Here is a 14,724-nt window from a genome sequence, read left to right as displayed (position 1 = left end):
ATCCAAATAGAAGCTCATGAATAGATTGATGGAGGACCAAATTGCATGAAGAATAAAGTATATCAAATGCATCAAAATAATATATATATATATATATATATATATATATATATATTTATATTTATTTATTTATTTATTTATATTTGTGACTAGAAACATCCAATGCAAGTCTTGAGTAGATTTTTTTGTGTACTGCATTAAATTCTGGCTTCCTACATGATTTGTATCTTCATTTGCTGCTATCAAGCAATCAATAATGACAACAACTAATTCCTTATGCTGATAAGACATCTCCCAATAGTTAATAGCAGCATGGAGCTATAAATCTTGCTGTCAGGACTTGAATCCAAAGGAATTAAATGTTTCTGACTGCCCATTCCATAGAGCGTCAACAAGTCATAGAAAAAAACCTCTTGTTTGTTGGCCATCAACAAAAGAAATTAGTGAGAATGAATGATTTGTGAGAATCATAATTGCTTCTCTACTTGTGTTTTTTATATCTCATCTTTTAGATGAGAATCATATGGTCTCTTGGTTGATCATTAGGCTACGATTAGATGATGGAATCAGCTACTCCTAATGTGATTTTAATATCCCACTCGATACTTTTAGCCGGTGAGCAAATGCAGCTTGCAATTTATTTATTTCTTGATATGTAATATTGTGTTCACAAAATAATAGCTTGACAAATTATCTTTGCATAATTCTTAGAGCTCAAGCCATAAACAAATGTATAATATGATGTCAGATTATGCTGTCGACACAAACTTCACTTGCTTGATTAATTATATGATAATTCTCAATTGCTTACTTATCTGATAATTCTCAATTGCTTATATGAGAATTTTATATTTAATTTTTTCTATTTTATAATTTTTGAAAAGTTGAAAAAGTGAAGCTTAAAAAAGAGTCAAAGGTGACTTACTCTAAACACTCTTCTATGAAAGATTAAATCATCTGAGTCTATCAAATTTTATCGCAAAAGGATAAAATCGTTTAAGTTCATCCATAATAAATAATTTATTAAAATTTAGAGAATTTATACGAGTTTTTGACTAGCGTAAATCTTATCATACGATGCTCACCATAAGATCCAAAGAGGCTTTGGCCCTTCGCTAAGGATTAAAAATATTTTTTTTCAAAAAGCATATTTTGAAATCCATATGAAAGAACAGAATTAGATCAGAGTCTTACAAAGGTTTTTTTGTTTGTTCTCAAGTCAAGATGACAATAGCAACAAAAGTACACTTCAACAAATAATTCCTTATCCACTTGTTAGAATTAATACTGAAATAGATCAATCTTGTTTCAGAAAAAGAATCAGTGGAACTGATGGGCTCCTCAAGTATCAGAAGATGAAAGAGAGATTCCTGTTGTGGGGTTGGTGGAAAGAAGAGACATGAGAAGCCTTTTTCGTCCAAAGCTGTGCTTCAGTCTTCCAACTTGGATGTTCTGTTCTTGTGCTTGTTGGAAGTTCTGTTCTCAGCCTCTCTCTCTCTCTCTCTCTCTCTCTCTCTAAAAAGGAGACAACATTAATAACAAGGAGGAGGAGGAAAGTTCTTAAACTAGGCTTTGTGTTTGATTTCTATCCAGTAAACACATTGAGATTCTTCATGAAACAAGATGTTAAACTTTGATTGTGTCTTTATGTTTGTTTTTCAAGACTGTTTTTTCATGACCTTAGAAAACTTTTTATTGTTGCTTTTCATTCAAGATTAAATAATTTGGACCAAATAATTATAATTTAGCTAACTGGTTTTATTATTTTTTTTCTTGGTTGCTACTCTATTCAATTTAATCCACCATTTATTTAAATTCTATAGGTGAAATCTTTTTTTGACTAACTTATTTTCATTCTTTGGAATTCTATAGAACTAACTCTCAGGTACCTATTTAGCACTCTTTTAGAACTACTTCACATTACAAACAATCAACATATTATATATATATATATATATATATATATATATATATATATATATATATATATATATATATATATATATATATATATATATATATATATATATATATATATGACTCCAAATATTTAGATCCTTGGTATATACATCCATCTGAAAGTAAATTACCACTAGTCTTGGTTATTAATTACTAATATTATTTTATAAAAAAGATTTAAATACAAAAATAAATAAAATACTTCTAAAATTCTCATTGCTTTAATAAAGCTTTTTGGCAAAAAATATTCCAATTAGAGTTTAAGCATCCCTGATATAACACTTAAATGACAGTCAAGCTAGTATAGACTAATTAAAAGGACATATAAGTAAGTTTCTCGGCTGTTAACAATAAAATTAGAGGAATAAATGTAAAAGTAATTATATATATATGGGAATATAAATGTAATCGTACTGAAATCGAAAGGGCGCCACGCGTACGGTGGTGATGAGCGCACCTCTACGTGGCCGGCTCCAAGTTGCGGGTTCTTCACCTCTCCCGTTGATTGCGTGGCCTGCGACCCACTGCTTCCACTGCGACTGCGGAGCCGGCGGCATGTACCCAGGTTCGTACCTGTCTTATTATTGCCATATTGCTCACAGAACAGTGGATCCCACTGTTCTGTCCAATAAAACAAAAGTAAGCAACCAAAGGTGGTAGTACAGTTGGTGGCAGAATTATTGCTGGTCCAGATTGTCTCGGGCCTTCGAGGCCGCATCACATGCCATGATATGATGATGATGATGATGATGATGATGATGATGAATCATTATCACATATCCCACATGAGCGGAAGCCATAAAAGGCCACCCACATCACCAGAAGAAGAACACCCGAGAGAGAGAGAGAGAGAGATTTGACTGCTTCGATCACCTCGGAGAGGATGGAGGAGGAGGTGGAGGAAATGGTGGAGCCGGCAGTAGCAGTGGATGAGGAGGAGGAGGAGGCGGAGGTGGGGGTACAATGGAGAGGATGGTGGGGCGAGGCGCCGTGGCCACGAAAGAGTGGAGGGGTGATGCTCGAGGGATACGTGGACGGCGCGGACAGCGGTGGGGATCAGGGACCCGGCGGATTCTTGAGAACGAAGAGCTTGACGGACGAGGACCTGAAGGAGCTCAAGGGGTGCCTTGACCTCGGCTTCGGTTTCAGCTACGAGGAGATCCCCGAGCTCTGCAACACGCTCCCGGCTTTGGAGCTCTGCTACTCCATGACCCAGAGGTTCTTGGACGATCACCACCACCACCACCATCATCATCAGCGCTCGTTCGACCGCTCCTCCTCTGGCGAGTCCATGGATCTGTGCGCGTCGCCGACGTCTCCTCCCATCGCCAATTGGAGAATCTCCAGCCCAGGTACAAAAATCCGTTCTTGCATCCCCCCTTCTCCGAAGCCCTCGTTTCAAAGATTCCATTTTTGTTCCTCCATATACCATTTGGAGCAGCCCTTGTTTGCGGGAAGTACTTGGAATGTGAAGAAAAGATCTGATCTTTATGTTTGACGAATTTGTTTTAGCTGCAATGACCTGATATCTGATTCAGCTTTTCACTTCTATTTCTACCACCAGGGGATCATCCAGATGAAGTTAAAGCAAGGCTGAGGTATTGGGCTCAAGCAGTGGCTTGTACTATTAGATTATGCAGCTGACAAGGGTTTCATCTTTTTTTGTGTTCTTCTGGAGACTGGAAGAATTAATAGAATTAATCCTCTGGTGTCATGGCATGCTGCAGCATTTTTGATAGAGAGGGGAGTTTCTTGTCAGAATCATATACCAGAGGTACAAAACTGAGGCATAGAGGAAGAAGATAAAGATAGAGATATACAAGTGAGGAAGTTATCTGGATGGTCTGAGGTCTGAGATCAGATTGATATCAAGTCTGACCTACAGTCTTGTAAAGCACATCTTTCTTGTCTTTCGTGTATGATAGTATAGATGAATCAAATGTGTTTTCTTTTTTCCTTGTCCATATTGATTGCTCTAGTTTGTGAATATTGTTTAATGTAATTTTATAAATGAAATTATAATCATAGATTTGCAGTCTTACAATGTTTTACAGTTCACAGACATGCCATAAGATGCTTGTTAATGACAAGAGGGAGGTGATGCATTCACCACAGAGAGCAAAAGAAAACCAATGTCATTCTTCTGATTATAACTTGGCCAAAAACACCACTGGAACATATTGTTCCTGCATCATTTACTTGCGGAAAACTCTTTGCTTTTCCATTTAATTGATTTCTGGCCATGGAGGCCTGTTTTATGATAGATTGATTTGATTTCTTGGAGTTGTTTAATGAGAGTTATTTAGCATGCTCTTGTGGGTCCTCAAATCTACCTGTATCATTCACATTGATTAAATGAGTGTATGATTGATGCAGCAAAATATCCATGGAAGATTGGGGTCTTGACATTGCCATATACAATTTACTATATGATGATACTGGCATTAATTGTTCTGATAAATGCTCATAGAATTGGTGCTGGATAGGTAAAATGTTGAGTAGCATCTTGATTTGTCATATAATTGTTGGGGGTGCCTTTTCTTGTGGGTCTTCAACTCTATATGTGTCATTCACATTGATTAAATGAGTGTATGATTGATGCAGCAAAATATCCATGGAAGATTGGGGTCTTGACATTGCCATATACCATTTACTATATGATGATACTGACATTAATTGTTCTACTCAGGAGGAAACTTCTATTGTGGAAAGAGATGCACATTTCAAAGCATTTCTTCCAATGGCATTTGACATTTTTGTTCCCCAAAATTATTCAAGAATGAGTGCAGGATTTGTCAGAAGCAATAGAACACTACAGTGAACACAGAATGGTTCTCTCAATGGTTGTGGATGGAGAACAGGATTTGGAAGAGCAGTAGAAGATGAATGTTAGAATAGATGGCACAACAAAAGGAATATAAATGGAGAGTGGAGAAATTGTTACATGGTGTGAATCATATCTTAAAAATGGACAGACATATTGTGACCATAAATTCCTCATGTCAAATTTATCTAGTTGACCATGTGGATGTGGTCCAACTATGCAACACCTAACAATCTACAACAAATGGTGTGGTGGCCACCAAGTATTCATCAATCTATTTGAAAATGACAAAAGATAGACATAAAAAAAAAAATCACTGAAAAAATGAAAGAGAGAGAAGGTGAAGAGAAGCAGACAATAAGAAAAGAAATGAGAGAGAAAGAAGCTGAGGAGCAGAAATGTTAAATCATAAGCCATTTTGTGGTTAAAAATTGCCCTTAAAAAAGAAAAATAGAGAATATCAATGGACAATTTCTTTGATAGATGAAAGTGTACAATGAAAGAAAAGGAAAGAAAGATTAAAATAATCAATGATAATAATAAAGATATTTTAAATATTTATTTTCTTAAACTCAGTGACATATATGAGGAGGATCTATATATAAAATTCCCTATAAATAGATCCTCCAATACTTTTTCTCAGATGAGAATAGCTTTTGACTTCCTAGAACACAGAGATGGCAAGGTAACACCATCAAAAACATATATAATGGGCTCAGCTAATTCAATTTCCCTGTTTAACCACAGGTACCAGATAAAAATTGTATCACCATCAACTTTAACCTAGTTAGAGACAGCTTCCTCACATCTCTCTGGCTCAAGTGCTTCTTCTGCTTCCTCTTCTGCCTCGGGAAAAGTCCAGATTCAAGCCAAGGATTTTAAACATCAGCTGGTCAGCGTCGAAGTTGTTGTTTGGAGACGTCAGTAATTTCTCTCCGGTGAAGATGGAATTGGCCCCAGCCAAAAAGCAGAGCGCCTGCTCGGGCATCGAGAACCGAACCCTGCCGGCGGATAGCCTCACCATTGCCTTTGGCATTGCAATACGAGCTGTGGCGATCATCCGAATCATCTCCCAGATCTCAACAGGCTGAAGAGAAAGCATGAGTTAGCAGGTTTGGTGCTCGAAAGGCGTACTTCATGAAGCACAAGAGGAGATTGCTGAGGTATCATTCATATACAGAGAATTAATGGCATGTCTACTTATAATAAGAGCAAAATAGGTAGGTTTTCAAAATGCTTCATAAAGGTTATAGAGTATAGACACAGAAAATTGGGAATGAACAGCTACAGAGATACAACAGATTACTGCAAATGGAACTCTCAAGTGACCCAACTATGTGAAGTCCACTAAACCGAATATTTGGGAAAAGGCAGAATGGTTATGGTCAACATGGTGAGGTAAAGTTATCACCTTTTGATCTAGAAGTGGTGTACCCTTGACAGCAACCAGAGCATTAATGGGAACACTCTCAGGGTGTGTAGGGACGGTTGCCAGTGTATGCAGCAATCCTACACGGTCCTCTTCTGCTTCGCCAAGACCGATAATTCCTCCTATAAAATTAAGAATAGCACCATTATGTGGTGAAAAAGTGAGAAAAAATCCAATGCCTCAGTGTGCATGCTACTACCATCTTCTTGACAACAAGGTGGTACATTTCCTACCGAGGTCTTTCAAGTTTGGAAGCAGCAGGAATACAAAGTTTTTAGTGACATAGTCATGCTATAAATAACTTTGCTAATGGCTACATGACCCCAAAAAAAAAATCAAATTTAGTAACATTAATTACAACATATCACAATATGTCAGCAGAATTCACAAGTACCCTGATTGGGTCAGATCCTATGTTTGTCAGAGATGAGATCAGAAGATTGTGGATTAGTTGCTCAATGGAAATAAAGTTGCATTACCTGAACAAATGCTAATTCCTGCCTCACGGACAATACTGAAGAGTTTCCAGTCTTTCATCATAAGATCGTGTTGTTATGATGTTGGGGTAGTACTCTCTGGACGTATCAAGATTATGATTGTAAGCTGTCAGGCCTGCTTTCTTAAGCTCCTCCGCTTGCTGCTTCTCTAACATGCCCAAGGTGCAGCACACCTCCATACCCATAGCCCTACGAGCAGCAATTAATGCAAGAAGCTACTCAGAGACTAAGTTTTAAGAGAAACAAAGCATGTGGAAGAAAATATACTCAAATTATTAGACTCAGAAGATCAAAGTGACATCATCACCATGTGACAGAAATCTATGAATAGAAAATACATGTTCTTTAATAGGCTTTAACATCCTACTGGAGAAGATTTTCCATTATACTGCAATGTGTGGCTTGTTCCAACTTATCTATATCTTCAAGAAAAATCTCCCAGAAAAACCATTGTACAATTGCCAAAAATAAAATTGTTAATGCATTGAGTAACAGGAGTCAGTAGTAGAGTTACCAATGTAAAATGATACTGATAATACTAATTTTGCAACATCCAGATTTTTAAGAAAAGAAAGATGTATCCACTAATTAAATTGATGTTATTAAAGATATGTATGATAACATAACTACTAGTATTGGAACTATAGGGAGTGTGTCCAGTGAGTTTCCTATTAGCATAGGATTAAACCAAGGATCTGCATTAAAAACCTATATTTTCACATTGATAATGGATAAACTTACTAATCACTTACATGATGGACCTCCGTGGTGTATGTTATTTGCTGATGATATCAAGGTTCACCATACCGAGCTGTATTGCCCGATACAGGTGGTATGTATCGGTCTGATAAAGGATCAGTACACAAATAGCCCTATACCGGGTGGTACAGTTACATGACCCCGTATCGGACGATATGAGGTCTGTACCGATCAGTAACAATCGAAATCTGACCATTATGAACTTGTATTGGTCGATTACGATCGAATTTCAACCATTACCGATCAAGGGTTGAGATTGCCCTGTTTCAAATGGTTAATTTGATCGTTTAAACCATAGAAAACAGTTTTTAAACCCTTTCCGCTCTCCTCTCTCAACTTATTTCACTATCTCAATCTCTTCAAATCTCTCAAGCTCTTTCTCACTCACATCTCTCTCTCATTATCATATTTCCACTCTCCTAAACTCAACAAAGCTGCGGTTTGTGGATTGGATCAAATTTGGGAAGATTCAGAGGAAGAACACTCTAATCAACAAATATTTTACACATGTCACCTAAGATTCAGATTATGGAGCTCGAGTATTGGTCAAGTTTATACACGGAAGGGGAAAGAGAAGGAGAAGGGGAAGGTAATGGATGATTCTGAGCATATGCGACAGAGCTTACACAACATAGATACAGTGCGAAGCTCATCGTATTTACAACCATCAGATTATAGAGAGAGTCTTACGACCAACAACAACACGGTGATAGTTGGTTATACTTCTTCGAGCAATAATATAGTGATCGATCTTATGATACAAAGCAATAGATCAGTGGCGAAAGTAGTTCTGACATTCTCCATGCTCCGCACTAATACATGTCATAATCATCCTTGGCTTAGGAAACGCCTTGGACGCATGTGGTTCACAATGATCAAACTATGACTAACACCACATTGATGCACCAATGGCATACGGTGTATCAGTATTTATTATTAGGTCCGATAAATATATCAAATTGATATACAAATACATAAGATCGAGGACCCCGATCCACCACCCATGGAGTCTTGTCGCTCTTTTTGGTGGTAGAACCAGGTATATCCATTGATTGATTACTTTATTCATTTGAATCTTAAAGTTTACGTTGTTTAAAAAATAATCTAACAATTCAAATCCTTTTTTTTTTAAGATAATTCAATATTAACAAAAGGGTGGTCCAAAACGTACCACAAAGCTACTCCTTAAAGTTTAGAAAAGATATGGATCACTATTCTTTCTTAATTTAAATTATTTTTGCTAAAATTATACTAAATTCATATTTATTTCCAACTTAAAAACCCTAATCTACCTTCTTTTTTTTTTCTATTTTTCAGGTGTTTTTGGAGATATTTTTGGTGATTTTACCATACTGTTGATATACCCTAATGTACTGACATACAGTACGTCGATACGTAACATATCGATGGTTGATCGATACACTAGTAAGGCAAACATTAGATGATATTGTCTTAGTTGATGAGAGCCAAAGTGAAATTAATTATAAACTTGAGATATGAAGACAAGCCTTATAAACTAAATGTTTTCGATTATGTAAGACTAAAACTGAATATATAAAATACAATTTTAATGATTCTAGAAATAGACAAGAGAATATAATTAAATTACATGGACAAGAAATCCTTTAAGTAAAAGTTTTAGGTATACTGGATCAATTATTCAACAAGATGGAGACATCAATGAAAATATTATTCATAGAGTAAAAACAAAATGATTAAAATGACGAGGGACGTCAGGAGTCTTGTGTGATCATCGGATACCTTGGAGACTATAAAAAAAATTTATAAGACAAATTGTGAGATCAACATTGTTTTATGCATCTAAATGTTAGACAATTAAGAATACACACACACACACACACACACACACATATATATGAATATATAAAGTTTGTACTGCAAAGATGAGAATGCTAAGATAGATGTGTAGAGTTACTAAAAAAGATGGTATGAGCATATGCTGAGGAGACCTCCGGATGTGGTAGTCAAAAGAGGTGAAATAATTAATGTTAGTAGTATGAGGAGAGAGAGGAAAACCTAAAAAAACATTAATAAAAACTATACATAAAGATCGAAGTACTTTAAACTTAACTAAATATATGGCTTTTTACATATCTCGATGGCAGCAAAAGATCTATGTAGCTGACCTCAAATAGTTGAGACTTACGATTTTGTTGTTGTTGTTATTGTAAACATAACCTTAGGATGATTACAAATATCAGGAGTCCTATGTAAAGCCTGGTGATATATACCTTATATCCTTCACATATTCAAGGATCTGGTTGAAATTTGTCTTCCTACCAATTGTATCCCTCCATGCAGCACCCATGCAAAAATGTGTGCTCCCAACCTCTTTTGCCTGTGTAGCAATGGTAATTATAAATTTTGCATAAAATATTATAGATGTTGATAGCTCTTATAACAAGAAGATTGCAATCTCGTTAACAAAGATTTGACCGACAAGTGAAAGCTTAAGAAATATCAAGGCAATCTTAGAAAGTATATATGCATAATCATGTTAAGCAACTGATTTCTGGATCAATATGTAGTGTGAATATGGTTCATCAAAGTAGCATGTAAAATTTGAAGGTTGCCAACAGAACTAAAACTATAATGTTACCACTTACCACCTGGGTTTATTAACATTATTTCAAGCTTCAAGACAATCCATTTGAAGAATCAAGAAAAAAATTATAGTTATAAATTGAATCATTTTGTTCATTGCATTTGACTATTTTCTGGCATGTCATGCTTTCACAAGTCACTAATTGGAATAAACAAAAGAAATTTTTTGTTAGTTGTCATCTTCCTAACTCGGTAGACCATCACACAGTGGATATCATGGGACTATAAGTCATTTCCAACAGACACTCAGATGTATATACACATATTAAATTGTATTATAATGGTCTTCTTATGCATCAGTTTTGCCATAAAAATGTCAAGGAAGAGATTCATAAAACTGAGGATTATCAGTGTGGTTAGATATTTGTTAGAATGAAAAAATGGATATAGAAAAATCAGCACATGTTAATATCAGTTTTTTTTAGAGAACAGATCCTTAGTGATTATATAGTTTTAAACAATGACATTATCATACGAGCAAAGTTATTTTTGTTAAGTTACATCAGCAGTTCATAAAAGTGCTTAATAAGCCACAGATTTTGTTACCAGCAACAAATTTTAAATGAACTTTTGGATGAGAATATAAATCCTGAAAATAGATTGATTATTTCAAAATTCGGCCATCATATTTGACTCTTCTATAAAACTGTCCAAATTGTAACACTCCCAAAAGAAGTCAACAATGAAAAATTCTGAAAACTTGGACAGAAGAAGATCATGATTATGCACTAGTGGATGCAGACATCCAAGCTTACTGTTCAAATATGCATAGAAGTGGGAAAAATATATCAAAGCCAGGACATCATTCCATGTAGAATGTCCCGCAAATAATTAATTTTTTTTCAAATAACCAAAGCAGAGCTCACTAGTAAGTGTATCCTGAGAATTTAGAAAAACTTAAATATAATCTTGTCGCTACAACATTTCTAGCACTTCATAGAACATTGATGCATACAAGAACATTTTACCACCAAATGTCAACATGTCATGGTGAGTTATCAGAATGTCCAGAAGACTTACCTTCTTTGCTGCCTGCATGACAGCATCCTTGTTCATCAGCTTTTGGGCTTTCAGACCAGTACTATACCTTGATGACTGGGGACAATATGAACAATCTTCGGTGCATTCTCCAGTCTTTATAGATAGAAGCGTGCACCGTTGCACTTCCCGGAACTTATGAACATGCCTATGGACTTGAGCCTACAATAAACCATGCATTTTGAAGTAATTAAATAGTAGGGTAAAAAAAGGACTTTTGCTAATAAAATAAATTTGAAGATACTACCTACACACCAAAGAAAACATAAAACACATGATAAAATAAAAAATATGTGGAGATATCCTTGATCAGGAAAAAGAAATGCATACACCTTTTTCAACATCTGTTTTGTACGTAGACTGCCCCCATTTAGAGGTTTGGTCCAAACCATTTAAAAAATAAATTTAAAAACACACTTTAGGTCTCTTGTTCACGAACCCTCTTCGCCCAAATGTGAGCCTGTTCACCTAGTGTTGCTGCCCGTCACCGTCCGCTGCCTACCGCCGACAAGTAGGCATCCTCCTCATCATCTTCTCTTCTTCCTTTCTCTTCCTCTTCCTTCCTCTTTCTCCTGCTTCATCCCCCTCTTCCTCCACCACCTCCTCTTCTTCCTTCTTCTTCCTTCTTCTTCTTTCTCCTCTTCCTCCACTACGCCTTCCTCTTTTCCTTTTTCTCATTTGTCTTCAAAGCACCGGTACCGACCTGTAAGTACGAGTCCGACCAGGGACTGATACTGGTCCGGTACATGAAAAGTCAATCGTTGGTTGAACGTACCACATATAAGCACCTTCCAAAATATGCATATGTTGTTTTTCCACCGTAGTAAACTTTAAATAAATATGTCTAACCAGGATGAGTTTTCTGGTTGGCACAGATGTATGTGTCACCAATATCATAATATGTAAACAACTTCCAAATAGAAAAGATAAAGGGTGGTCTAGAGTATGGTGCGTTCTCCAAAGGGGGGTCTAGGGAGGGTCAGCATGCACAGCCATACACATGCAAGGCATATGATCTATCAGCATATGATTCAGGGTAAAGAGGGGAATCATGGAGCAGGTTAAGGACTAAAATGAAGTGGTTAGGATGGACTACTTTCTAACCGAGATAAAACTAGTTATCATAACCAGCCAGGTAGTGAGATAATCACTTCTGCATTGTTTCGTTCTAAAGCTCATATGAGAAGTTTTATGATACACATGTCCCTTTTGTAACCCAGCATTCTTTGACATCTTTGTTGGCAACTTGGATCAACTAAGGCCAAGAATATTGTAGTTAACCAAGTTGAAATGATAATCACACTAGAACACTAGGCAAATTCCTATGGTATAAACACTGTACAAGTCTTACATGACTATGATGCATGTTTCAACAAGTTTTTTGTTGCAAACAAGCAAAAACAATGAGTTTGTGCTGCATGTCCTACTTTGTGCCCTAAAGACGACAATTGCTCCTGTCACTGCTTCTTTCTCTACAATTTCTCCAAGTTCAGGGAATCCTAGCATTGTCGGTTCTTGTGTGAACTTAAACAAAAAAGCATCAGTACCCTTTCTATTTGCCTATTAAAAACAAATTTCTTTCCTAATATGCCTTTTTTTATCTGTATCGTGACCACCTTTTGAAGAGTTAAGTCAGGTTGACATCCGTCATATTATTTCTAAAGTTGATCCCTAGTCTATAAGAAAAGGCTTTGGAAAAATCCATGATAATGACACTAAAGACAAGTCATTTAGAACAGTTCATGCATGAGTTCTTCTAACTTCGATGAGTTATATTAAATGTTCCTTAACAACTAAACTAATGTTGGCTGATAACTAGAATGCAAACACAAATCACTTCAAAACAAATTGGAACAGCTAAAAACTTCCACTTTAAGCCCCGGAGAAAAGCAAATTTTGACGACAATTCCACCGGGTAAACCCTGCATGAAACACATCAAAAGATGGGGCAGTACGGACCGCCGGAAATACACTAAATTCATCATAAATGAGCATCATCGCGTTTTTGCATCGTTAAAAAAAGAAGGTACGTAAAGAAAAGGGAGGTGGGGAAGAGGGAAGAGGGCGTATAGTAGACCGTGGAAAAGGAGATCGAGGATGGGGCAGTCGTAGATGGACTTGATCTCGTCCCTGCTCCAGTCGTTCCTGGGGCCGTCCCTGATGGTCCTCTCGGCCTCCACGGTGGCGGCGGACGTGGAGAAGGAAGGGTAGCCCGGCAACACCAGCGGGCGGAGGCGCGAGCCGAGAGATCGGATCAGGGGCATCCTCCGTCGCATTCGCCCCTTCTCCCTCCCTCGGGGAAGGAAGAACCCAAAACAAGCAGGGGCGATGAAGCCGATGCAACGCAGAGAGACTAAGCGACGAGTGTGTTTAGGTTTGGGTTCGACTCTATCTTCTGTTAACGGGCTAATTACGTATTACCAATAATTAGACCTCATTATTATTATCTCAATTTTTTAGATTTAAAAAAATTATATTAATTTTTTTTATAATTATAAAAATAAAATATTTAATCTTATTTACTCTAGTGTTATCAATTTTACCGACTAAAGATCAGGTGTATGAATAATATGAAAATAATGAATAAAAGTAATTTTAACAATAGTATAGTGGGTGGCATGTGACAATGACATGGTGGTCAACCTTATTGATGTCAATTCGAATATCGACGAGAGGAAGAGGAGATAGAGTAATGAGACATTTACATTGGAGCTAAAGGAGGAAGAGGAGGGAGCTGAGGCATCTGCGTCGACGCTACACCACTTTGGTTCCTCTTCCTCTTCTAATGTCATTTTACATCTACATCGGTATCGGAAGAGGAAGATGAGGCATGTGAGGCATATACGTTAACGTCATGCTCAAATCCTTAAATGATTATTTCGTTCAGTGGTGCAGTAGATTCGAGGAAGGGGTGGTTGGCCACGAGGAGAGAGAGTTGCAATCGAAGTCAGCAAAGAGGAGTGCCTGCTTTAAGCTCTCAAGTTTTAGCCAACGCGTGAACAATAGGTATGCCCTCACCATAGTGGTGTGGTCACTGACCTACTTTCGGATTAGCTTCACCTGCAATTGGAGGTGATCCGATCAAATGGTGAGGACTAATTATCACAGAGGCTAAAAGAGTATAGATCCAATGATGGGAAAGACAATAAACTTTCATCCTCCTCCCTGCTCGTTATATCTATTATCGCCCTATTTTTTATGCTCTCCCCCACCACCATGGCTTTGGAGGTGAGCGAGAAGAAGGATGATGGTTTGTTGTATCTCACACCATTAGATCTATACTATTCAAGCTCCCATTCTATGTAACGATCAATCTTCATTATTCAATCAGATCCCCTCCAGTTGCAAGTGGAGTTGATCTGAAAGCAAGTTGACTGCCATGCCGTTGTAATCGAGGGGTACGCGTCGTTCGCACATTGGCTTAAGCTCAAGAGCTTGAAGCAAGCACACCTCTTCGTCGAGCTCGCTCGCAACCTCTCTCTCCTCGTCGCATACCGCATCTTTCTTGAACTCATCACGTCATTAGATGAAACAATCGTTTGAGAATTTGAGCACAACATCATTATAGATGCCTCACCTGCCTTCTCTTTCTC

The 14,724-nt window shown here is 37.1% G+C and overlaps 1 protein-coding gene and 1 pseudogene across 1 annotated transcript; one reads left to right on the top strand and one right to left on the bottom strand.

Moving 5' to 3' along the window:
* The first annotated feature begins 2,811 nt into the window (after positions 1–2,811).
* On the top strand, positions 2,812–3,997 carry LOC103971115 (uncharacterized). The gene is made up of 3 exons (XM_065154922.1): positions 2,812–3,311; positions 3,524–3,557; positions 3,687–3,997. Exons 1-3 carry the CDS (start codon positions 2,843–2,845, stop codon positions 3,763–3,765), a joined length of 582 nt encoding a protein of 193 aa, XP_065010994.1. The 5' UTR covers positions 2,812–2,842; the 3' UTR covers positions 3,766–3,997.
* Positions 3,998–5,320: 1,323 nt separating this feature from the next.
* LOC135640517 (biotin synthase, mitochondrial-like) lies at positions 5,321–13,507 on the bottom strand (annotated as a pseudogene).
* Between the last annotated feature and the right edge of the window lie 1,217 nt (positions 13,508–14,724).

The sequence above is a fragment of the Musa acuminata genome, chromosome BXJ3-6 (genome assembly GCF_036884655.1).
Source record: "Musa acuminata AAA Group cultivar baxijiao chromosome BXJ3-6, Cavendish_Baxijiao_AAA, whole genome shotgun sequence".
Lineage (NCBI taxonomy): Eukaryota > Viridiplantae > Streptophyta > Magnoliopsida > Zingiberales > Musaceae > Musa > Musa acuminata.
This window is presented reverse-complemented; position numbering and strand designations above follow the sequence as displayed.